At 50.3% G+C, this 23,338-nt stretch overlaps 1 protein-coding gene across 1 annotated transcript in view; it reads left to right on the forward strand.

Annotated features, from left to right (window-relative positions):
* The window catches only part of trps1 (trichorhinophalangeal syndrome I), a 65,427-nt gene that overhangs the window by 15,173 nt on the left and 26,916 nt on the right, over positions 1-23,338 (forward strand). The window contains exon 4 of the mRNA XM_048993486.1: positions 1,611-2,220. Coding sequence (XP_048849443.1) covers positions 1,611-2,220 — 610 coding nt within the window. The remainder of the gene's footprint in view (positions 1-1,610; positions 2,221-23,338) is intronic.

Genomic DNA, 23,338 nt, shown 5'->3' on the forward strand with positions numbered 1-23,338 from the left:
AGATTGCGTAACTCGCTACACATATACAGGTGACATATTTCAGTCGGCTGCAAATCAACCTCACTTTGAAAACCTTGTTTTACTGTATGCATTTTGTTTTTCTTCCGTTTTCGACTTTTTGTTTCTGTGTCGTGCTTGTTGACAGCCTGGAATAACCAGCCTGGCCTGCGAGGGGCACCTCTGCAGTGGCGATTATTCGCGCTTAAGTTGCATTCAGGTGCCTGTCTCCACGCTGTTTTGTAATTCCAACTGTTAAGTGTATCAATCTGCAGCAAAGCTCCAATCTTCTTTGCTGATGCCGGGCAAAAAAAAAAACACGACAGAGTTCCAGCTTTTGACCTTGTTTGAACACAAAAACACAAATAAAATTCAATTATGTTCTGGATGCAGTTCCGCATTTGGGATGAAGTTAAATTACTAGGCACTGCTTGGCTTTCTGTCTGTGTTTAGCAAAGGCTTTTGGTCCCCTAACTTGGCCCGACTGCTAAGATCATCACAGGAAAGTTACTCGCATTCAAGGTAGAACTGTGTGCCTCATTACTTTGCGTTAACAATGTCAATGTAGTTGTGTAGTTTCACTGTATTGGAATATAGTCTCAGTTGGCATGGTGCCTCATAGCTGCAGGGTTGGGGTTCGAATCCCCCCTCTTTTCTACTTGTGTGAATAGTCTTCTCATCACACTGTTCTACTCGTTTCCATGTATATTTCCACACATTGGGGTACTTGATGCCTGTACTGTACCCTGTGAGGGCCTGGCATCCTGTCCACTGTCTACCCAAGGGCACCCTATGGCGTGATGCCTGTGATGACCAACTGTGTCTTAGTGATCCATAGTGTGATTTTGTTTATCACTGTGTTTCCCACCCCAGTCCTCGTGCACCCCGTGGGGGGGGGGTGGGGTGGGGGGGGTACCTTATATTTTTTCTTTTTCCCGTTCATTAATTCTTCATGATGCTCTAAACTTGGAGAAATGCTTCTGGGGATGAAACGTCAAACTCTTCGGTGACGAGTGGGACACTCGTGGTGGAGCAGGTACATCGTCTCTCAGAGAAGCCTCCTGAGATGCGGGGCAGGAGAGCGGATGCACACGTGTCCTCTGCAGAGAAGCACCACCTCCTGTCCCGCTCCCCTAACGACAGTCACTCCTCAGAGGGGATTTTCGCCTGGGCTGACCCTGTGTCGCTCAGCCCACGCAGCGTTATGGGGTTATGCCAGGCCAGCTAGTGGGCAGAGGGGTGGGGGTTGATCTGTTCACTCATTTCTGCTCAAAGGCCTTTCCACACACACACACACAGAGAGAGAGAATTAAGTCTGTTTTATTTGCCCTGATTCCTCACTCAATTTTACTGTCTGGGTCCTCTAAGCTTTGGAAAGTGACAAAAACGATTCTGCTGGTGCGACCGGATCAGGCTGCCGTCCCAGAATTGTGCAGTAATTGTGTTTGCGTGTCTGTGTGTGCCCTGAGGAAGAGTTAGGGGTAGGGCTGACCTGCGTGTGCCTTTATGGGAGGGGTAGATGCCGCATTTATTCTCTGTCTGTTCTCTGTCTTGCATTGGTTACAGGCTTAGTGTTTTCATTCAGTGATTTTCTTTTATTTTCTCGTAAACAGGAGAGTCCATGCCTGCTGCAAGTGTCGGCACTGCAGTTTCACGGCGGCCGACACTGCCGCCCTGCTGGAGCACTTCAACGCTGCGCACTGCCAGGACCCGCGGGATCCCTCCCCAAGCCCCAGCAATGGCTGTCCCGCCCCCTCCGGCGCGAGTGTAAAGGAGGAGAGCAAAGGCGACCTCAAGGTGTATAGCCTAGTGCCCCCAGAAGCCAGGTCAGCCGAGGCGGGGGCTGCGCCCGAGGGCGTGAAGAGGGAGATGCCTGACGAGAAGGAGGCGCTCAGGGAGAAGGGCTGGGCGGAGTCGGTGGGAGTCGGCGGGGAGCCGGGCCGAGGCCTGCTGTGGGTCCCCAAGGAGCGCACTGGCGATATCCTGAGGGCCAGTCCATTGCAGTACAGCCAGGGGGCGCTCAGCCTGCTCAAAGCCGTCTCGCAGGAGCAGCACCAGCAGAGCACCACCGTGCTTAGGGATTCCCCCGGCCTGGTGTTCGACGCCAAGGGCTTCCTGCAGGGGGCGCACGCGAGCGGAGTGGAGAAGGCAGGCCAGCTGCAGTCGCAGTATTCCTCTACTGACAGCAAGGCCAGCAAAGAGGAACCATCGTCACTTTTACGGGTAAGGCGCCTGGGGGCCCAATCCTCCAGCCCCCACCTCCTCTCCTGTTTCATCTCACCCCCCCCCAATAGCTGCGAGTTCACATAATGCTTTCATTTCAAAGGGTAATTTGGACAGTTTTTAAATCCAGGAGCAGCCCATTTTCCAGAAAGTCGTGCCAAATCAGGGGTGTTTAGCCGCAATAAAAATGCATTCTGGACCCTTCCTGGGGGCAGAGGTTTTCTCAGGATCTCTCCTTCGGCCGGATCCGGCCAGTGTGGCCTGCCCACTTCAGGCATCGTCCCCAGTGCCTCGCATGCTTGCGTGCCCCCTGTGACAGCCGCTGTTAGCTCAGCGCTGAAGCATCTCGGCACCCCATGAATCAGCCGCTGCTTTCGATTCAGGTTAAGCCCCGCCTCCGCTGCCGAGTGGCGTGACATTCGGGGTGGCCACTAGCTGCCGCTACCTTCCAGCTCCCCCCAAAGGGCTCTCCAGTGGTGTCACGCAACCTCCTCCCGCATGGGGCCGTCTGTAGCTGAGGCGTCTCCCATAAGCGGCTCTGATCCGTAAGACGTAAGCGGGCCGGCGGGCGATGGTGGCGCGGCCGGTTTATTTTTGGCGTGGCTACGCGCGTGATTTTTGGAAGATGATGTTGATGGTCATGCAGGGTTGCATCATCAGAGTTAATCCTGGTCGTCAGACTCGTCCACCCTGCAGTCGCTTATGCGTTTAGAGAACATTTTGTTGTCTGTGGCTGTTACCTCAGGCGAAAGCGTGTCTCCAGCAGGGAGGTACTGTTCTCTGGATTGCGCCATGATGCAAACTGGGGGGCGGGGTAAAGGGCAGGTACTCTAAAGACGTGATATCTCGTGTGTCATCATCGAAATGCTACAGGCGGTGCAGCAGGAATTTAATGGTACAGCTTCCCTAAGAGGGTGGGGGTGGGGGAGGGGTGTTACTGTGGAGGCATGACAGTAATTGGTTTTGAAAGGGGGGGGGGCATTTCCATTCTCTTTGATTGGGAATTTTAAATTCAGGGCAGGATGTAGGAATCATCATGACAAAGATTTATGATCTTATTGTGAAGGTCCGATTTAAATTTTTTTTAAACGTTTAACCTTTTTGAATAACCACTGATTATTTTATTTTTATTTGGTTTTGAAACCAAACCTTATGATTAGGTTTATTTCCCATGCGATTTTCCTCAGTTCCTCGCTCCCGGCTTGGTGGAGATACCCGCTGAAGGTGACCTTCCGCCCGCCAGGGAGGTTCCGGTTCCCCTCCTTATCAGGCTGAGCGGCGCCTCTCGCGGTCCTGCGTGTCGCCGTGGGCATGCCACGCTGCCGTTCCCATGCAGATCAGGGCGGCGCTGGCGGCCCCCAGGGACGGGCGTGGTGCACCGTGTGGTTAAGTCATTATCTGAGGCGAGTCGGCGAGTGTGTGACGTTCGGGTGGAGCTGGGGATCGGATCGTAACAGAACCTTCAGGAAGTGGTGAATCAGGTTCTGGGATTGTGCTGCTCATTAGGACAGGGATGGATTGTTGCGAGCTTTCCCTGCGCTTCCTTACAATAAATAGATTATATGTATACTTTTCAATAAATTTGTTCGCAAGTCATCAGGAATACTTTTGTGAGTCGCAGGTAGGGGGAAAAAAATGGGCGGAGTCGCTGCAGGGCGAGGAGGCCAATGAAAGCCTCGGTGGTTCTGTGTTCTGCCCGCGTTGCTTGACGGCAGCCGGCACTGCGCTGGCGTGGCGTCCTGTGAGGTGCGATTGGCGCTGCCACCAGTGCCGCCGGTCTTTCCCGTCTGATCTTTAAAGGTTGTGGTTTGGATTCACAACGTGGCTGCAAGCAGCCCCCCGCCCCCCCCCCCCCCCCCCCCCCCCCCCCCACACACACACACACACACACAGAAAGTAACAAATTCCGCTTCTGGGCACAAAGTTTTGTGCATCCCCTCAGGGCAACTCTATAAAGGAATATTTCTTTTTTTTTTTTTTTTTTTTGGTTTTTACTTGAATGCCCCCCCCACCCCCTTTCAGATACACTTTGTGATTCCCATGGGAAACGCATCGGCATGGTAACGTATGGATTTATTTATTTTTTTTGTGTCCCCCAGTGTGACCTTTTTCTTACCGGAGCCTCTGTTATGATGGGGGAGGGGGGTGGGTGGCGTGCCCTTACCCTAAGTCAAAGTGTACTTGGTGCGGGGGTGTCTGAGAGGGTACTGACTCACTTCGGGTCTGTACCAGTGCTAATTAACTGTGGAATATTGTACTATTGTGGGCACTCCTATTGTGCTGGGATCAGTTTCAGTTTTTGTGCATTTTTAAGTGTGTCTATCTGTCTATGTGTGTGTCTTTCTGTGTGTGTCTGTGTATGTCTGTGTGTGTGTGTGTGTGTGTGTGTGTGTCTGTGTCTCTGTGTGTGTGTGTGTGTGTGTCTGTGTCTCTGTGTGTGTGTGTGTGTGTGTCTGTCTGTCTGTCTGTCTGTCTGTGTGTGCGTGTGTTTGTGCATGTGTCTGTGTGTGCGTGTGTTTGTGCATGTGTCTGTCTGTGTGTGTGTGTGTGTGTGTGTGTGTGTGTGTGTGTGCGTGCGCGCGCGCGTGTGTCTGTGTGTGTGTCAGTCTGTGTGTTGTGATTTGCCCAAGTCACGCAGACGAATGCTTCCCCTTGTTTTGTTACATCTCCTTCACGCCTTTGTCATATCAGGCGTCTCCTGTCTCCTTGCCATGTCAAACTCTTTATCGTGGGGCAAATGGCTGCGTGCCACACGCTTCGGTTTCAGAAATTAACCTTTTCCCAGCAATTATTCTGATATTTTTTGCGTTTGGTTTCATATTCCGTAACTTAACCTCCTTCTCCCCTGAGATTTTCCTACTGTAAGTTTTTTTTTTTTTCTCTCCGCCTGGAAGCTTTTTCTCGTTTTTAAAATATTCGTGTACATCTGTCTGTGACAATCCTTGTGTTTCCAAACAGTTTGAATGGCTGCCTGAAGTGTGTCCTTTTAATCGCCTTTGTGCTTGCTTTGAAAACTCAGGCCGCAGTTGGGGAATTAGGGGGCGCCTTATGAAGGTGATGATTTTTGAAGCTCTTAGTGGAACCTGCTCCAGGCCATTTTGCACACATTCGTATTAGAATCTCCCAATGTTTTCCTGCGAGCATGGAGGAGAATATCTGAACTATCATTTGTGATAAATAATTCCTCTGTAAAATGTGCATAATCTGTGGAGGTGAGAAGCTTGGTATTAGGGAGCATCTCAGACAGAACGAGCTTTGGTGATCAGGGGTGCTCCCCCTTCCATCTCTCCTTCACTGTGCTCCTCTCCTAGTGGTGCTCCCTCACCATCTCTCCCTCACTGTGCTCCTCTCCTAGTGGTGCTCCCTCCCCATCTCTCCTTCACTGTGCTCCTCTCCTAGTGGTGCTCCCTCCCCATCTCTCCTTCACTGTGCTCCTCTCCTAGTGGTGCTCCCTCCCCATCTCTCCTTCACTGTGCTCCTCTCCTAGTGGTGCTCCCTCCCCATCTCTCCTTCACTGTACTCCTCTCCTAGTGGTGCTCCCTCCCCATCTCTCCTTCACTGTGCTCCTCTCCTAGTGGTGCTCCCTCCCCATCTCTCCTTCACTGTACTCCTCTCCTAGTGGTGCTCCCTCCCCATCTCTCCTTCACTGTGCTCCTCTCCTAGTGGTGCTCCCTCCCCATCTCTCCTTCTCTGTGCTCCTCTCCTAGTGGTGCTCCCTCCCCATCTCTCCTTCACTGTGCTCCTCTCCTAGTGGTGCTCCCTCCCCATCTCTCCTTCACTGTGCTCCTCTCCTAGTGGTGCTCCCTCCCCATCTCTCCTTCACTGTACTCCTCTCCTAGTGGTGCTCCCTCACCATCTCTCCCTCACTGTGCTCCTCTCCTAGTGGTGCTCCCTCCCCATCTCTCCTTCACTGTGCTCCTCTCCTAGTGGTGCTCCCTCCCCATCTCTCCTTCACTGTGCTCCTCTCCTAGTGGTGCTCCCTCCCCATCTCTCCTTCACTGTGCTCCTCTCCTAGTGGTGCTCCCTCCCCATCTCTCCTTCTCTGTGCTCCTCTCCTAGTGGTGCTCCCTCCCCATCTCTCCTTCACTGTGCTCCTCTCCTAGTGGTGCTCCCTCACCATCTCTCCCTCACTGTGCTCCTCTCCTAGTGGTGCTCCCTCACCATCTCTCCTTCTCTGTGCTCCTCTCCTAGTGGTGCTCCCTCCCCATCTCTCCTTCACTGTGCTCCTCTCCTAGTGGTGCTCCCTCCCCATCTCTCCTTCTCTGTGCTCCTCTCCTAGTGGTGCTCCCTCCCCATCTCTCCTTCACTGTGCTCCTCTCCTAGTGGTGCTCTCTCCCCACCTCCCCTTTACGAAGCTCCTCTCCTGCTCAGTACTTTCTGGGCCTGTGGAGCTTGCAGAACAGAGGTGGTGTTTTCCGGGGGGGGGGGTCCTTCTGCTGATCACCTTGATCTCTGTAGTGTCACCCCCCATCTCGAAAACTTGTCTTTGATCTTCCTGCATGATGCTGTATGTCGACTGAATAGGCGCCGCGACCAGGACTTGACATGCCATCTTGTTTTTACATTTCCGTTCTCTTCTGACTGCAGCCGCACTGTAGGACGTGAAATCTCCCACCGGCCGGCGTTTTTACTGTACAGCGGTGCCACTTCAGGATGTCAGTGCTGTAAATATTTGTTTAGAAGTTATAAACATCGCAGATTCTCGCATTGCTTTTGTGTGACGTTATTGTAGCTAAACTTTCACAAATCAATCTTGGGTATTGGGTAATCTTGGGTATTTTGTACATTTGTGTGTGTGTGTGTGTGTGTGTGTGTGTGTGTGTGTATAATATGATTAAAATGATTACAGCTTTGATTACGTGTGCATGTGTGCCGTTTATCCACATTATGCTAATACTATTTAAAACAAACCATCCGGTTCTGTGCAGTGCCGTATCTTTGATATCATATGTTACACATTCATTTTATGTGACTTTCACTTTTGAAAGCCCTTTGCCTGTTTCTCAAAGCCTTTTTCCAGTCTAGATAAGGCTCTGGCCCACGCGGGTGTTAAGTTGTCAAGTGCTGGTGGAAAGCTTGTTGATGATAACATGGCCTCCGCCACGCTGACTGTGTGTATCAGCATTTTGCTTCCCCCATTCCTCCTGCCCACCCCCCCCCATAACTCCTGTCAGAACCCTCCCCCACAGTAGGGTGTGAAGGGTAGAGTGAATGTTGAGTATGCTGGTTTTACTTTAAAATTTTTTTTTTTTTGATGACTGTTATTGGTAATTTATTGGTAAAGGATGAAAAGAACTCGCTAATTGGCCTGGCATCGTGTCATGCACCGGGTCTGGGGGTGGGGGTGGCGTTACGGCCTGTTTGACACCGGCCGGCACTCCTATTTAATTTGATGCTCTGGTGATGAAAATGGGTTGTGTGCAAGATGCTGCAGCTTAATGGCATGTGTATATAGTACGTGATATATGCCATATATCTATAAAAATAACATCTATCAAAATGTAACTGGGCAGTAATAGCCCAGGAGTATCAGCCTTGTAACTATTTTTAACTTGTGGATCCCAAACTACTTTTGTAGCCCAGTTTTTTTTTTTTTCTTCATTTTTATTTTTTTATATATTTTTTGCCAGATTGTGGTTATACCTTTTTTTAAAAAAAAAAAAAAAAAAAAACTCAGCCCATCCTGTAGGGGGTGCTGAAAAGCTGGGGATCTCAGTGATGCGCAGTTGATAGCCCAGCAGGCCGGTGGGGTTAGTGACAGCCACGCTGAGCCTTTGCCGGTTGAGTGCCTCTTTCTTGCCAAGCCATGGGTGATGACACAAAAAGATGTCAGACAACAACAGCATACTAATAGTGATGAGGTAATATTTAATATCTAGATAATTAAAATAATCATAGTACTGCTAATAATAATGCCCCAAAGAGTAATAGAGTATCCTAATGACTGTAACGGGCTCCCTTCTTCTACGCTGCGGCAGTATCGTAGCCCCGGGCTTCAACCGAGACGTGGTTGTCGTTTGAAAACTTAATTATGGGCGGTGAGTAGCTCAACATTACGGATCTGTGTCTGTAAAGTCGTGGGTTCAAATCCCATGCTTGATAGTCATAATTCCGTTGGGCCCTTGAGCAAGACCCTTAATCCCTGCCGCTCCAGGAACACTGACTGACCTTGGGCTTTGATTCGCAAACCTGCTCTCACCTCTAGATCTGTACATGTGCATCTGTCTCTCTCATGGAGAGAGAGATTGCATGTGCACAAACCAGATGAATGAAGTGTTTCTATTCCATTCCACCAGTAGCTGTTTGTTTTTGTGTGTGTTCCCCTGTTGACCCCCGATCTCAGGGTTCAGGTGTCAGCCTGGATACCAGACGTGCTCGGTCTTGATGTCAGCATCTTCCTGTTATTCCTGCAGCCTTATTCGCTTACACTTATGACCTTTTGCCACCGTCTGAAGTTTCCCGCAAACCGGGCGCTCGCTTGTAAGCCGCGGTTCGCAGGTGTGAGGAGCGACGGCTGCGTTTTCTCCACCCGAGCCCCCCAAATCGTGCCCTAATCTCTTAACGTCCTTTTTATTTCGTTAACTTTCAGATCGAACCTCGGGCAGAGCTCCGCAGCAGCTCCGACGCGACGTTTATACTGATCCTTTCCATTATGGAGCTCTGTGAATAGCTGCAGTGCGTGGTGTAGATAACGCATCGTGCGTGTCCAGGCTTCCACACAGCTACAGAATCCTCTATCTCGGTTACATCTCAGCAAATGTTGGGGGGGAGGAATCTTAGACCCTTTTGTCCCATAAGGAGAGTGTTTGTTCTGGGGGCTGTTTTCCTTTTTTTTTGGTGGTTTATTATTCTAGGACACACGCCGTTAAACCCCAGGACTAGTGGGGGTGGGGGCCTCGCTCCTCCCGGGTGTAGCATTCTCTGTGGGCCTTGGGTGGCATCCATGGTGCGTCTGCTGAAGCCGCTGATGAGATCCTTCCACTGCAAGCCCCCCTGCATCACTCCTAAACCCCCACATCAACCCAGGGGTCCCCACTATTAGCCACACGGAATTATCAGGCAGGCAATCAATGCCTCCCTTCCACTGTTTATTATATCCATGACGGTTATTGGAAATGCATACGCTATTAATTGAATTCATTATTGGATACCCGAGCCATTTTGTTCAATCCATTTAATAAAACTTGATGCACTCTGTTAAAAGTACGTTACCGTTTTATGAAGCTCTATGTTAACAGGAACGTGAAGGGCACCCTAGGAACGGCTGGCTTTGCTTGCCGGTGGCATTGACAGTATTGTCGTCTGCTTATTGCCGTCACTGTGACACGCTCCTTATCCCGTGACTCAATGTGACAGATCTAACTGACCCCCATGTGTGTATGAAGTCGTTTCTCTGGTCATTACTAACTATACTACTCACACTGCCATGAGTAACTAGTACTACTGCTGATATTTAGCCGGTATCACCTGATAACAGATACGTCTTGTTAGCTGATGATCTCCGTTTGCCCTTTAGGGTGCGACTTGTCGCCGCACGTTGGGTAGTTCACAGTATTCATTGTTCCGCTTGTGCAAGAAGAGCATTTGGAAAATGGTACATTTTTAAAATAGCCGTCGCTGTGTATTTATTACCGCGGTGGAGAAAGTCCATATCGGTCTCCACCTCTCCTGTCGAACAGTGACCGCGTAGCCAGTCCTCTGTGGGCAGGAAGGCTTTTTCAATCAGCCTTTTTCCAGTTGTGAGGGTGTGGCACTGGAGACGGCAGCTGGGCAGGATCCCACTTGGCTCTGCGTCCCTGACAGTGAGAAGAGACACTGCCAATTTCCGTCCTTTGTTCGGAGCCCAATAACAATTCGGCTCACTCATATTTTTATTTATTTAGTGGGTTCTGTTTCCAGAGAGAGCTCTCTGGTGAGTTTTGTAATACGGTCGACGCTAATTGCCGGTTGTGGTGGAACGCCGCGCTGTCGTGGGGTCACGTCAGTGCGTTAATGTGATGAAGACCCCGGCCAGACTGCCGAGGAGACAGTCTGAGCCCAGTAGTAATTGTTACTGAGGTTATTGTCCCATGATGTATTAGTAAAATCTTAATGTGTTGCACAGAGGTACACATACAGAGGGAGCTGTAATCTGTGCTAAGGCGTACCCTCCCTGGGGCCTGGAGATCATCTTCAACCAGGGCTTTGTGTCCAGCCGGATTTGGTTCCTATCAGCTATCAGTGTTTAACACACTGGGTTTTGTGACACTTTGCGTTTGAATGCAAATTTGTCGTTGACCGCTTGGCTAACGGTGGAGCAACGGCGTATCGCGCTTCACCAGAAAATTCTTTCTGTTGGCTGCGTCACCTGTCGTCATGCCAGCCAATCAGTGGCCTCGCCCGTCAGAGCGGGGCGCGGTGAGAAAGCGCAGCTCGCCGTTCGGTGGAGCGCAGTGAGATGGTTTTGCCAACGGCAAGCTATCGCTTGGCTGCGGAGTGTGAGCCCCCTCCCGGGTCATGTGACCAGGGTGGGGGCGTGTCGCCTGTGTGGCCTCTCGGAACCGGCATGTGATTGGGCCACGCCGTAGGCTTTTCAGATCAACGTTTATTTCTTGTTTCCAGTTTTACCACGTTATTGCTCATGCTTTCACTCCGATGACCTCAAAGTGACGGATTCGTCCCGTTTACACAGATACGCTTATTCGAGCCATCAAAGGTACAACAGTAGGGCCCTTCCCTGGACTTGAACCATCAGAAAGGTGGTTTTCATCAGTTAGCTTGGTGCTTAAACCCATAAAAACAAACTATAGGAGCATTTTTTTCCATTTTGTTAATATTCAGTCTTCATTTAGCTTTTATTTGTTGCTGTGGAGGCTGGATGAGATGTAATCAGGGTTCATTGTTATATTTTAGGATTTAAAATTTATTTTTTTTTTAACCGTTAGGGCAGGTAGTTTAGATTTTTAGGATTTAAAGTAAATATGAATGTAAGTGCAATGTAAATAGCATTATTCCTCTGATGAGTGAGATAAACAGAATGTCTAGTCTCGGCAGATCCGGAATGAGATTCATTAAAGTTGCCACAAAAACTTTCCGTAGTTTTTTCCGTTTTTGCATGTAGCTTCTAGTTCTTTGACGCGCCTTTTGAATGAGGACACTGTATGTAGTATATTGTCTTAGTGCAAATGTATTGAATTACTTCGGGGGGGTTTTCATTCCGTGTAATCGCCTGTTGGCCTGGAGGAATTCCTTGCAAGAGTGTATTATTTCTCCATGTTGCACAGACCTCTCCCCCCCCCCCCCCATCACGCGCGGAAATGAACGCGATCGGCCCCGTTTGATTACTGATATCTGCAGTAACACATCACCTCTGAGTTCCTCACATGTCAGGCGAAAGCGTGAAGCCCCCCCCCCGCGATCAGCCGCACCATATCTCAGCTCCCTGCCTTTCATTTCAGCCGCGTTTCAGATTATTATAATCCCCCCCCCAACCCCGCCTGTTGCTCCTCCCTTTAGCCTGAAGTATAAACAGCAGGATAATTCAACTAATTAATCAAGCTGAATGAAAAATCGTGAAAAAAGGGACCTACACCATGCAAACATAATCAGAAAGTGTCCAATGCGCGCATACGCACACACACACACACACACACACACACACACACACACACACACACACACACACACACATACACACATACACACACACACACACACACACACACACACACACACACACACACACACAGAGGCTCCAGTGCATTCCCAGAATATGAAATATGGTTTTTGCCCCTTTGGAGTGTGTGAACTGCGAATACTTTTTTTTCGGCGTGCTTGTTGTATTCCTGAATGTGCTGCTGCTCCCAGCATATTCCCCCCCCCCCCGATAATTGAAGGGTGTCAGTGCAGATCTGAAGACATGCTTCTGCGCATGGGGGAGGGGGGGGGGGTCAGCTGTATTTTCTGGGAGTCTCTAAACAAGTTCATCAGGGATGCCTTTGAAATCCATTTGAACCTGGTACAAAAAATAAAGAGAGAAATGAAAAATGAGGCTGTTCCGGCAGGATAGTTGGTGCTGTGAACAGATACTGCAGCAGAGTGTGTGCGTGTGCTGCTGTCTGTTTGCCAGCTGCAGTGGAGGATTCCGGAAGTGACTGACTAGCAGGAGGCAGGGGAGCCGGTCACCGGACCGGCATGAGGATGAGCGAAAGCGGACAGGAGCCGCCGCGGACGTCACTCTGGGCTTCTGATGTCCGGATGAATCTTGGGAATTTCTCTCTGCTTTTCCTCTTTTGTTGGGATTATTAGGTTTTGACAGCAGCCCCTTCCAGTGAGGATTTAAAGGCCTTCGTGGTGGTACAACCCCCCCCCCATTCCTGTACACTATGGCTAAGGGACAGAGCCCACTGAGCCCCAAGATCACGACTGAAACGGAGGGGTGGGTGTTGTCATCCACTCTGATGGTAGCGGGGGCGGTGGGGGGGTATCTGTGGCATGTCAGACGGAGCCTCGCGGCCCCCTCTCCAGGAAGCCTTTGATCGGCTGTCAGCGTGTCCAGCTTCCTCTGGCCCAGACGGCTGATTAGAGGGCACAGTTCCCCCGAAGCATGATGGCTCCACTGCGAATGCCGGGTCGCCAGGCATGATACCGCGAGCGCCGGGCCCCTGTAATATCTCCATACCGCCGGCGGACAGATCCGTGCCGGAGAGGCGTCCTGGGCGAGCCTGACCACCGCCTGCCATTCAGGGCTCTCAGTGCCCGCTGCCGTGGTGAACACGTCATCGTGCAGTGACCAGAGGCCGATGCCAGTGGCTCGGCCAATCCGTCCACGTCGTTAAGCATTATGCCCGTCGTGTTGATTGGCGCATCATGGGCGCCGGTGAGCTGATTAGGATGGAGCTTGGAGTGTCTCAAACACACTGGACCCCTTCAGCAAGGCTTTTTAAGTCACATGATTGGGGACGTCCAGTCGTCTCCCTAAAGTCTTGCGTTGCCCTGGTTCCTTTCTCACATCCTGCTTTGATCTCTCTCCCCCCCCACCCCCAACTCTCCCCCCTCCCCCTCCCCCTCCCCTGGTCACATGCACCTCAGTGTGAATCCGACAGAGTCACCGATGGAGGCCGTAGTCGGGAAGGAGGCCCTTTCCTCTGCAACCTGCAGCTGAATTTCATAACAAAGTGCCACATTTTATGGGCGAGAAAGAGGGGGGGGGGGGCGGGAGGGAAAGAAAGAGAGCCTTCAGTAGCACCCCCCCTCCCACCCCCCTCCCACCCCCCCGTCTGCTGCTTCACCCGAGGGACGGCGACGGTGACCTCACTGACTGGTCTGGATGTCTGAGGTGTACAGGGAGCTGTTTTAAAACGTTTCCTGGACCTGTTTGTTTATTTTTGTCTATAAAATGATGGGAAATGTGACTGGTGCCGTCGCAAACCAAACCAACACCCAAGAGCAGCTGGCGAGCGATGGGCCGCTGAGGCTCTGCCAGGGTTTTAAGGGAAAAAAACACACATCACGGCCCCGCATGGGTGGTAAGATGGAAAAGATCTCTCATAAGGGGTCTTTGTCAGGTGGTGACACAGCCCCGACTGGCGTGGGCCCCTTTCCTCCGCCCGCGGTCGAACTGGGCCGGACCGGGCCGGCCACACTGAGCCGGGGGTTGCTTTGTTCCCCGTCCCTCTCCAGTGGGGTTAGCCCAACGGCTCGGAGACCCCATCCCCATTCGGTTCAGCGGAAATCCAGCCTGACGGATCTGTTCTCCTTGATTTTAGTGTCAGATTTTCAGCTGAACAGACACACTTCCATTCTGTTTCACTGTTCTGGGTCTCAATACTGTTTATTTAGCCTAAAACTGAGGTATTTGTTGATGAAAGAATGGAATATAGAGTCCAAGGTCACGGGGTGCCAAGCAAAATAAGGGGCTGGACCGTCCATCGTTCCAAACTTCATTCTAATTTGTAGCTCTAGTGAGGCATAGTTATTTATATACTGTAATTGTACTATTTGCCGTTTTGAAGAACGAGGGGGGGCCGGGAGGGCTGGGGGGAGGGGAGACTCCCTCTAGTTAAGCTGGCAGGATGTTCCTGTCCTCAGTCCGCCATTTGTTTGGCCGCCGCAGTGCTGTCCTCACGCTGACTCAGGCGAACGCTAATTGTGTTGAAAGGACGGGGATAATGGGAACGTAAATACCGGTCAGAGCCTCGGGACGGCAGGCGGACGTCCACTCGGCCCGTATGGGGTCGGACCCCCGTGACAGGACGCCACGGGGCCCTGGATCCCTGTCCCTCTTCTCCGATCAGTTGGCGTTATATGCTCTGTAAATACCTTCCACCGCCCCCCCCAGTGTTTATAATAAAAAGAAGTTTTTCCGCCACCATCGTAGACAGTGGAATATATGTGTCCGGTAATCACCAAATCCTCCAGTTCAGCGCGGTTAATAATCAGATCTGTGATTGATTAAAAAAAAAAAAATAATTATGTCTAACGAATGAGTTGAGCTAATGCAAAAAAATGTTGAGTTTAGGAGGTGTGTATGGGGGGGTTGCTTTTTTCCCTGCTGCCGTAAGTTATTTAAATGAAAATCTCGATTCAGTGAATAAAGAGCGCTAGATTAATAGTTTGGACCCGGAGTTATGTCTAGCCAGCTGCGGGAGCCCCCTTGCAGATCCAAGCGGACTCACGACAGCGTAACTGACTGCAGAGTTTGTGTTCTTTACCCCCCCTTCTCCATTTCGGATGGGCCTGTATTTAAACTTTTTTCTTTTCTCCCCCCCACTTTCCTGCTGCCGGGTGGGCGGGGCGTCAGTCAGACGCACTGGGGCCCAGAAAACAGCCTCGCGTGTAGATGAGTTGTTGCATTGAGTGCCCAGTTGCAAATGAACATCTGGAAGGCATATTGGTTCCATGTGTGAAAATGAGATCAGCCCAAATAATGACCAGATTCAATCAGGCCTCAGTGTAAGTGTAATGCATACTGCTCCTGATTTGCTAGACAGCTGGAATTGGCAGCACCTTACAAAATTAAGGAGCAGTTGGCCGAGATTAGACGGCCCCCGGACCTTGACCAATCATTAATTTAGACCCCCCCCTGCCCCTTTCCCCCCCTCCCCACAAATACTTGGTAAAGCGGTATCAGCTGCAAGCTATTTGTCAGGACAACTTCCCCCCCCCCCCCATACCAGGCTTAATTGTTTTAGACAAACAAGCAAGCTTGTGGCCTCGTCGTTTTATACAGGAAGACATGAATTCTTTGATCCATACAATATTCCTTAGCAGAGCCTTGGAGCTATTTACTGAGGAGATATATTCACAGACAGACAGCGAAACAACTGTTCCTGCTGGAAAAGCAGTTTACGTTGCGACGGTTTTCTGCTGCTTAAAAGGGGGGGGAACTTTGAAACAGTTTACCGTGGTTTCGGGAATGTTGATTAAATGCGATTTCTGGGATTGACGAAGCCGAGGTTTCTTGTGTGTTTTATTGGACGCTGATATAACCATGCATCTTTGAGACACCTTTCTGTAATTAAGATTCCGATGGTTTAAATGGGAACCACTGATGGATGGAATAGTCGACAGTTCAGGATGTGCCGTCTTTATGGAATTAGTGCTTGAGGTTGTCTTACCTTTTTTTTCTGCTCTTGAGTTTAAAAAAATAACCCAACAACTGCAGTCATTTATGTTTTTATATCTAAGTTTTGAAACTTTTATTATTAATTTTGGAGCACCCTGTCCTGACCGCTGACGCCAAGCTACACGTCTGTAATTTTGGCAGGGCGAGAAGATCCGCAATAGGCTGCTGTGAAATTCATTTCCGATGCACAGATTCCACAGCGAGTCGGTGGTGAATTTTAAATTCAGTCTTTGTGTGCCACCGTATTCGGTTTGATGTACTCCATCTGCCCCGGTGCCCGAGATCGGCTGCGCCTGAATGTCAGGTGAGCTCGCCGCCGATCAGATAGCGGCCCGTGGCCCACCTCGGCTGGCAAGAAGCCCAGGGATCGATGGACGCCCTGTTGCTGGAACGTTCTGCGTTGCTTTGACATTTCTCACCTTTTTTTGTTAATAATCAGAGCTCTTTACTCTGTGCTGATTTGGCTCCTGCCTTCGGTATCTCTTCTGTTTGTCTTCTGTAAGTAGAAGTGTATTTGGTTTTGTTTTTTTTTTGCATTCTTTAATAGCAGGGAACTATTTTTTTTACTTCTTGCCTGAATATTTTCTCCTGGCAGCTTTCGTGGTGATTTTTACTGTTGCTTCTTTTCCCTATTGTGTGGAGGGAAAAACCTGAAGGAGCAGTTTTATTACCGTTATGAAAAGCTGTTTTCTGCAGCTGAATGTGCACCTTCAGCGTAGCCCGTTTTCTGGTAGCAGCTTGATGCTGCTCCAAGCCGGTACGAGGGAGGGAGCCGTCCATCACTACGGTGATATAGTTGCCGTAGGAACGGCGGGCCATTGTGACATCATCATCATCCTTCCCCTGGGTCCCATTACTCACGCCGATGCTCACACTTGCTCCTCGGTTTGAGGCGAACGGCGAACGAGGTGGGGCAGCGGGCAACGTGGCATTGTGTGAGTCGGCCTCGAACCGAACGAAAGACGTGTTTTGCGAACCCTTTTATTGCGTCTGGAAGCACGCGTGTTAAATGCATAAAATCTGAGCTCCACCGCGACTGACAAAGCGTTCCGTTCATATGGTTTTTTTGAAGCCATCGCGATGATAGCCTCTGTACTGATCTGACCTCCAACGGGCACGACAAGCTAATTGCTTATTTGCTGCAACATCCTGAAATATACTCTGGATATGTTTAGGGTTAACTTGTCATCTCTCCATTGTAATTATAGACAGCATTGAAATGTTTTAATTTTCTTTGTATTGTATATGTGTGTTTATACTCGTTTGTCAACAGATGTGTAATAGGCACGTCAGTTTCTGTAACACAACCTTTGTTGATGTATATTATACTGCCGGTACAGTAAAGTTGGATCTGATGACACAGATGTTGTCTGTTAATTGGTATGGTCCTGCCTCTTCATCCTTTTTGTATCTGTAGCGTGTTAAAATGAACCCGCCTCTTTGGCCATCGTTCTTGGGAGGACAGAGAAACACTGGGTCACAATGGCGACGTTGATCGTACCGCTCCGCCTACGTAACATACCGACGGGATTTCAGTGCCGCCGTGTCCGTGCTCCCGGTTAAAAGCGTAACGCGATCCTGCGAGCCCCCGAGCGTCAGACTGCAGAAGCACCGTGTCGGGCTGGGAGCGAAGGTTTCGCGAGGCTTTTTATCGGACAAATGTGCTGTGCAAATGTGCTCGCCGCGCTCTTCCAGGCAGTCACGCTGACTTGGAGGGTGTGAAGCTTCGAAACGTGGTGTTAATTTTAGCTTTATTAAAGCCTTGTTAGGGACATGTATGTTTTTACAAACAGGTTATTAATCACAGCAGATGTGCCTTCTCGTTATTCATAAAGCTTGGCTCAGAGGTCAGGGCTACCGGGGGCCTGGTGCATGCCAAAGGGGCGGGGCGTCGACTCGCGTTTCCGTTCACCGATTGGTCGGCCTTCACACCATCTAAAGCCTTTTTTCTGAACTCATTTCAGGAGGAACTTTTGAATGTTGTTAAATCAGTAGTGTTTCTGGTTATGCTGCTTTTTGACCTGAACGTTGAGGCTGTAGAAGGCGGGACAAGGCTAGCCTTCTAACAAGCTTTAGAGAAATAAAGTTCTTACTTGCCTTCTGATCTTGTTTCATTCGGCCATTCTCCATTTGTCTGTTGAAATTGTGTATTTGACTGTGAAAGATGCAGAAGCGTTAATGTTCCACGCAAATACACACACACACACACACACACACACACAGGATTCTGCACAGAGAAGCCATCCGTGTGCTTAATCCTGCCCCCCCTGGGCCTCCAGTGTGGGTGTCTTAGAGCGGCTTGTAGGACAGGCGTCCAAATGGTGTTAGCTACGCATTTTACATTAAAAGAGAAATCTGCACAGCAAATTACAGCCGCGGTTTCCCGCCTGAAATGCAGTTGACGCAGTGGAGCGTTGCTCCGGCAAGGGGGCGGGGCTGACGTCAGAGGTGGGCCTAGCGCGCATCCTGAGTTTACCTCCTGACCCCCCCCAAAGGAAATGCTCTCCTGAAATCGAGGGGATTATGTGCATATCCCGGCTGGATTGCAGCTGGGACCGTCGCCATTTAACATGAATTTTTGTATTGTAATTTTTGTTTTTTCCCCAAAAAAATAATTATCTGTGCAGCCCGGCGTGCTGGAGGATCATGATGCAACCTGATCTTGCCAAGCTAATTTCTGCCCAAAAGGTGCCAGCTGCCCATGCTGCCACCCAATGGGGAAAGAGCCCTCGTTTCTCTGGCCCGTGGCAGAACGCCTCCCGCACACCTCAGATTAGCGGCACTCAGGACGTCCGGGGGCCTATTTTTCAGTAGGCGGGAGGGTGGAAGGGTGGGCTGGGGAGGGGGGAGGATTGTTTGAGTGGAGAGGTGGGGGCCAGCTGTAGAAGCCTTGCCAGACTTCTTTTATTCAAGAGGACTCTCGTGCGGAATCCGTACAGGAAGGCTCCGCTAATTTATTCTGTTCCTAGGAATCTGGCTGCGCTGCCGGTGGAACCGAACGGTTTTTCATCCCATTTAATGTAATATGTAGCCATTCCACCATGATGAACCTATAAACATCAATTTCAATTTAATATCGTGCTGTGTTCCGTGATAATTCCATGTACCTCTGGTCCTACCTGTCTAGACGGCCTGTGGGATACGGATCACAATTCAATCGTGTTGGTCTCAAGCCGGGGAATCTGTATATGAGCATATAGCAGAGGGTCCATGAGCCGTCGGGGGAAAGACCAGCTGGTTGCTGTTGTGTCTGGGCTTTAATAAGCTCCCCGTGTGCCTGAGCCACAAGGACGCGGCCGCTTGGGTGAGTGCAGGCCAGGGACACGTGCAGCGCCTCCATTGGTCGACACGAGGCCGGGAATTGGTTGTTTCTCGTAACTCTGCTTCTTAATGCTCTGCTTTGTGCCTTGGGCCTCTCTGAAATGAGGCCCAAAATCAGGAGGTTAATACCCCCGTAGGACGTGCGGGAGTTACACACGGACCGATGGCTTTATTCACAAAAAACTGTGGGTGGGGGATGGAGGTTCCAGTGCATTCTGTGTGTGGGGCGGCTTCATAATCCCCCATCCGTCAAGCTGCAAATGCTCTCTGCATTGGAGTTGGAGTTGGAATGGGTGTAACTCTGAGCTCCTCCTCCACGTTTTATTTTCTCAACGTAAACATGTTTTGTTTCCTCCGTTGCCATGGCTCACTGAGCACGCTCAGTCCACGGCTGTGGGGCGGGGGAGGGGTGGGGGTTTACCTCAAGATCCAAAATTCTGAACAAGTCTTGGACCTGGAATGGGCGAATCGGCGGGACACGGAACCTGAACCTCCAGTAAGGAACATTTCGGAAAACTGTGCACTTTTGTGGAGTGGGGGGGTGGGGGTGGGTGGAGGTCCGTGTTCCTGCCGTGGCGTTCCTGCCCTGGCGAGAGCACTAACGAGCAGGAGGGCCCGCTTATTTATGAGCCCGATAATGACGTTAACAGCACGGACGCGGCGCTGGACGGCTGTTCCGCGCGTCTCCTAGCTCTGCCCTGTAGCCGGCGTCAGACGTGAAGCTGAAGCGGCGGGAATCGGGTATCATTAATTCTAATGAGGTGCCGGCTCCAGCCCTCAGGTCGGTGAGTCATTGCTTGGCAGCTTGCGGGTCCAAGGTTAGAGAGGGACCTCGTTTCCAGCGGGTTGGGATCTGATGAGGGCCTGTTTAACCACTCTGGCAAGCCCCGGCCCTAAGCTGGGCCCTGGTTTGCCACCTGTGCCCTCCCCCTTTAGCGGTTATGGTGATGCACCATCCTGAGTCAAACCTACACGCTCCTCAGCCAGTCGACCCCCAACCAGCATGCATGTCCCCTTTTTCAGAGACCCTTAATCCCACCAGTGACATTTCTCTATCCCTACCTGACTCTAAAAAGGCCCCCATGAATTTATCCGTGCTCCGCGTTTTTACCTTGTTGCCATGTGAACTTAATTTCTGCATAAAAATATCCACGCGTGACCAAGCCGCATATTTCTGAGTGGAAGAGGAAGCCTTCAAAGAGCATCCGACTTCAAGGCCGTTCCTGGCTTTATGCCGACGCCATGGCAACGCGGCGGATTATCTAACGCGGCGGCGTGGGCCCGCTGTAGCCGCTTACTGTAATGGCTGAGCGACAGTAGAAGCCCTATTCATTACCGCGCGCCTGCCGCTGGCTCTCGAGACCCTACGCTCACTTACCTGTGTCCAATTAGCTTGGGAAAGCATGTTCCCGCTTCCTGCTAATAGTGCGCGGATGAATTTATTAACGCAGAAAGGGCCTGTGGTCACAGAGTCGGGGTAATGGTTACCAGACGAAGCCTCATGATTTTTTATTTTTTTAAGCCTCCCAACTCTCATTCTTTCCATCAAAAATAGCCAGAGGGTCTGAACGACATATCGATAGGGTGGGCTCGGGAAGTGGGCTGTGGGCTTTCGCTGCGGCCAGCCCGGACTTGAAGTGCCCAGCTGTCTTGCCTCTTCTGATTGGACGCCGCCCAGCTTGAGCCGTTAAAGGAAAAGACACTTTTACCAGATTCACTTTTACTGAAGGGGGGGGGGGAGGCAAAAAGATCATTTATATTAAACAGCTGACAGGTACAAATGAAATGGCATAAGGAAGATATTGCCTCACTGTTACTGCATTGCTTCCAATCATCTGGCTTTAAAAGTGATTTATATGATCTGGGGTTTAATGGCAAAGAGAATCTGTGTTATAGACAGTGGATCTTATGAATATGACTGAAAAATGGGGTTTATTTACACTGCAATAACTGGAAGACATTGAGATTACTTAAACATTTTTTGCCGTCAGATTTATCTGCTGGTTGATACAGGAACGAAGCAGGTTCCTTATTACGGATTTGGATGGTACATCTGGCTGCCTCCTGGTAGATATGAAGCCAGCAGTAAGTCACTGGTTATTGTGGCGGGTGAGATAGCACACTAATCACAGCCGAAACGGTGCCTCATTCCTCGCATTTACAGTCTTTTGCATTAGCGACATTTGTTAGCAGCACCTGTTTGCTCGCCTCCGTCCGACACTGTCAGAGTAACTTGGAGTCCGTCAGTCACGTTGGCGTGTTGGGGAACTGCTGTTTTCTCCTGACGCGTTGTTTTGTTTGAATATGGACGCCCACAGCGCAGGAACGTGTGTTGGAAACGCACGCAAAGCGCGCACCAAGTCCGTCCCCTCAAATATGAATCGCCCTGTTCCTGGAGATCAATGGGGTGATGCAGAGATGCCAGCATGTGTTTCGAATCAAGCTTAAAGGCAAATCCCTCTAACCAGTGTTATATTACCAAAACCAGCAGATTAAAACAAAAGAAAAACATGTTTGTACATCTTATTTTCATATATATGTTTTTCTTTTATCACAACACACTCCAGCTGGGTCTCCGCTGGCCTTCGGTGACGCATCGAACAGCCGTATCGGTTTTGGATGCATGTTCGTCTGTAGGCGAACATGTATGTTCGGCGCGTTTGTTTTTGAGTACATTTGAAACGCCAAACAAACGAGTCCCCTTTGGGGAGGAAGCTGCTCTCTTTCTAGCCTGGTAAAGGTATGACTTTAATTTGTGCCCTTAAGGATGACAGGCCAAAGGAAAGACATATTTCTTTTGGGTAATGTTTATCGGGGTCATGCGGGGGGGGCGAGCCGAGCCGAACGGATTATTAGTAGGAATTGGTGGCCTCCATGCCGAATCCCGCCTGATGCCCCCTCCCCCGTGAGTGTCAGACCTTTTTCTGTAAGGCTACTCTATCCACCTTGCGACATTTGAGGTCGGTGACAGCCAGCCAGCATCCGCCCGTCGTAACAAAGAACACTTCATCCAGTTTATTCCGTTTGATGAGCCTGATTGGCTGCGTGTGTACCCAGACGGGCAGTCGCATTAAAACGATTGGTTAGCTGTCTCGTGCAAACACCAGTGCCCTCTTCCTGTCTGCCGTTGATCTTAAGTGCTGCTTCCCAAGTTTATCAATCTGCATAGTGTGTCTCAGTCCTATAGCGTCCCATTATAACCGTCTCCAGTGCACAGACAGTCTGCATGTCCCGTGCGCGGGAGCGAAAGCCACCAATTGGAACAGGAATCTGGCTGGATGGGGCGATGGGGCGTGGGGTTCTCCAGCCCCTGTTCAGTTTCCACTTACAGTGTCTGAAGTATTTGTTGGAGGGCCTGCTCCCCGTCCCCCATGGTTCCTACGCCGATCTCCGCGGCAACCTCACATCCGCTTCTGTCCCCGCCGGTCCTCCCGATCCTCTCCCGAATGACGAGCTTCATCCTGCTCACGCTATCTGTGGCAGGGGATGTGTGGAGCTCTTTAAGTGGCCTGGGCCGGGATTGACAGCCACCGTTCTGTAATCGCCACGCCGGCCGCGTTATCGATGAGTCACAGGCGGGGGTCGGCCATGCGGAATGTGACACGCTGGCGTCGCGTGTCTCCATGAGCCGCGGATCCCTGCCACTACCGCCGGCTGCACCCCTGGGAAATAAGACCCGCTTATTTATTTATATTTAGGAACTTAAATTAGATTTTTGTTGTTTGCCTTGTGAAAAGCGCATTCGGGATCAGTCAGGTGGCTGCTGGAATAGAATCGAGTCTAATCCTCGGTGAGTTTAAGTTTGATCTGTATTTAATGATAAAACTAAACCTTAAAAAAAGTATTCGACTCGTTATAATCAAAGCGGAGCTCTGAATGAAATTTACTGTAGCGTGGAGAATAATAGCTTAAAAGAATAAACAAAGGCTTCTTAAACAGCATTACTGTGTCTACCACAATTAGGCTTGCTTTACTAATAAAAGCTCATTATCGCAGAGCTCTCTGCTCTGTGTTCTCCTCCGGAGCTGGAAACAATGCTCATACCCTACAGATAATTCTATCTAATTAACTCTGTTACTCTGTATTGGTCTAATATTTCTAATAGGCCTTTAAAAGCGTTTCCGTGCGTCGTCATAGCAGTGTAAGCAAACCACCATCGCTGATTCCCGCCTGCGAACTGAAATGTGCTTA

This window comes from Brienomyrus brachyistius, chromosome 23 (genome assembly GCF_023856365.1).
Source record: "Brienomyrus brachyistius isolate T26 chromosome 23, BBRACH_0.4, whole genome shotgun sequence".
NCBI classification, from domain to species: domain Eukaryota; kingdom Metazoa; phylum Chordata; class Actinopteri; order Osteoglossiformes; family Mormyridae; genus Brienomyrus; species Brienomyrus brachyistius.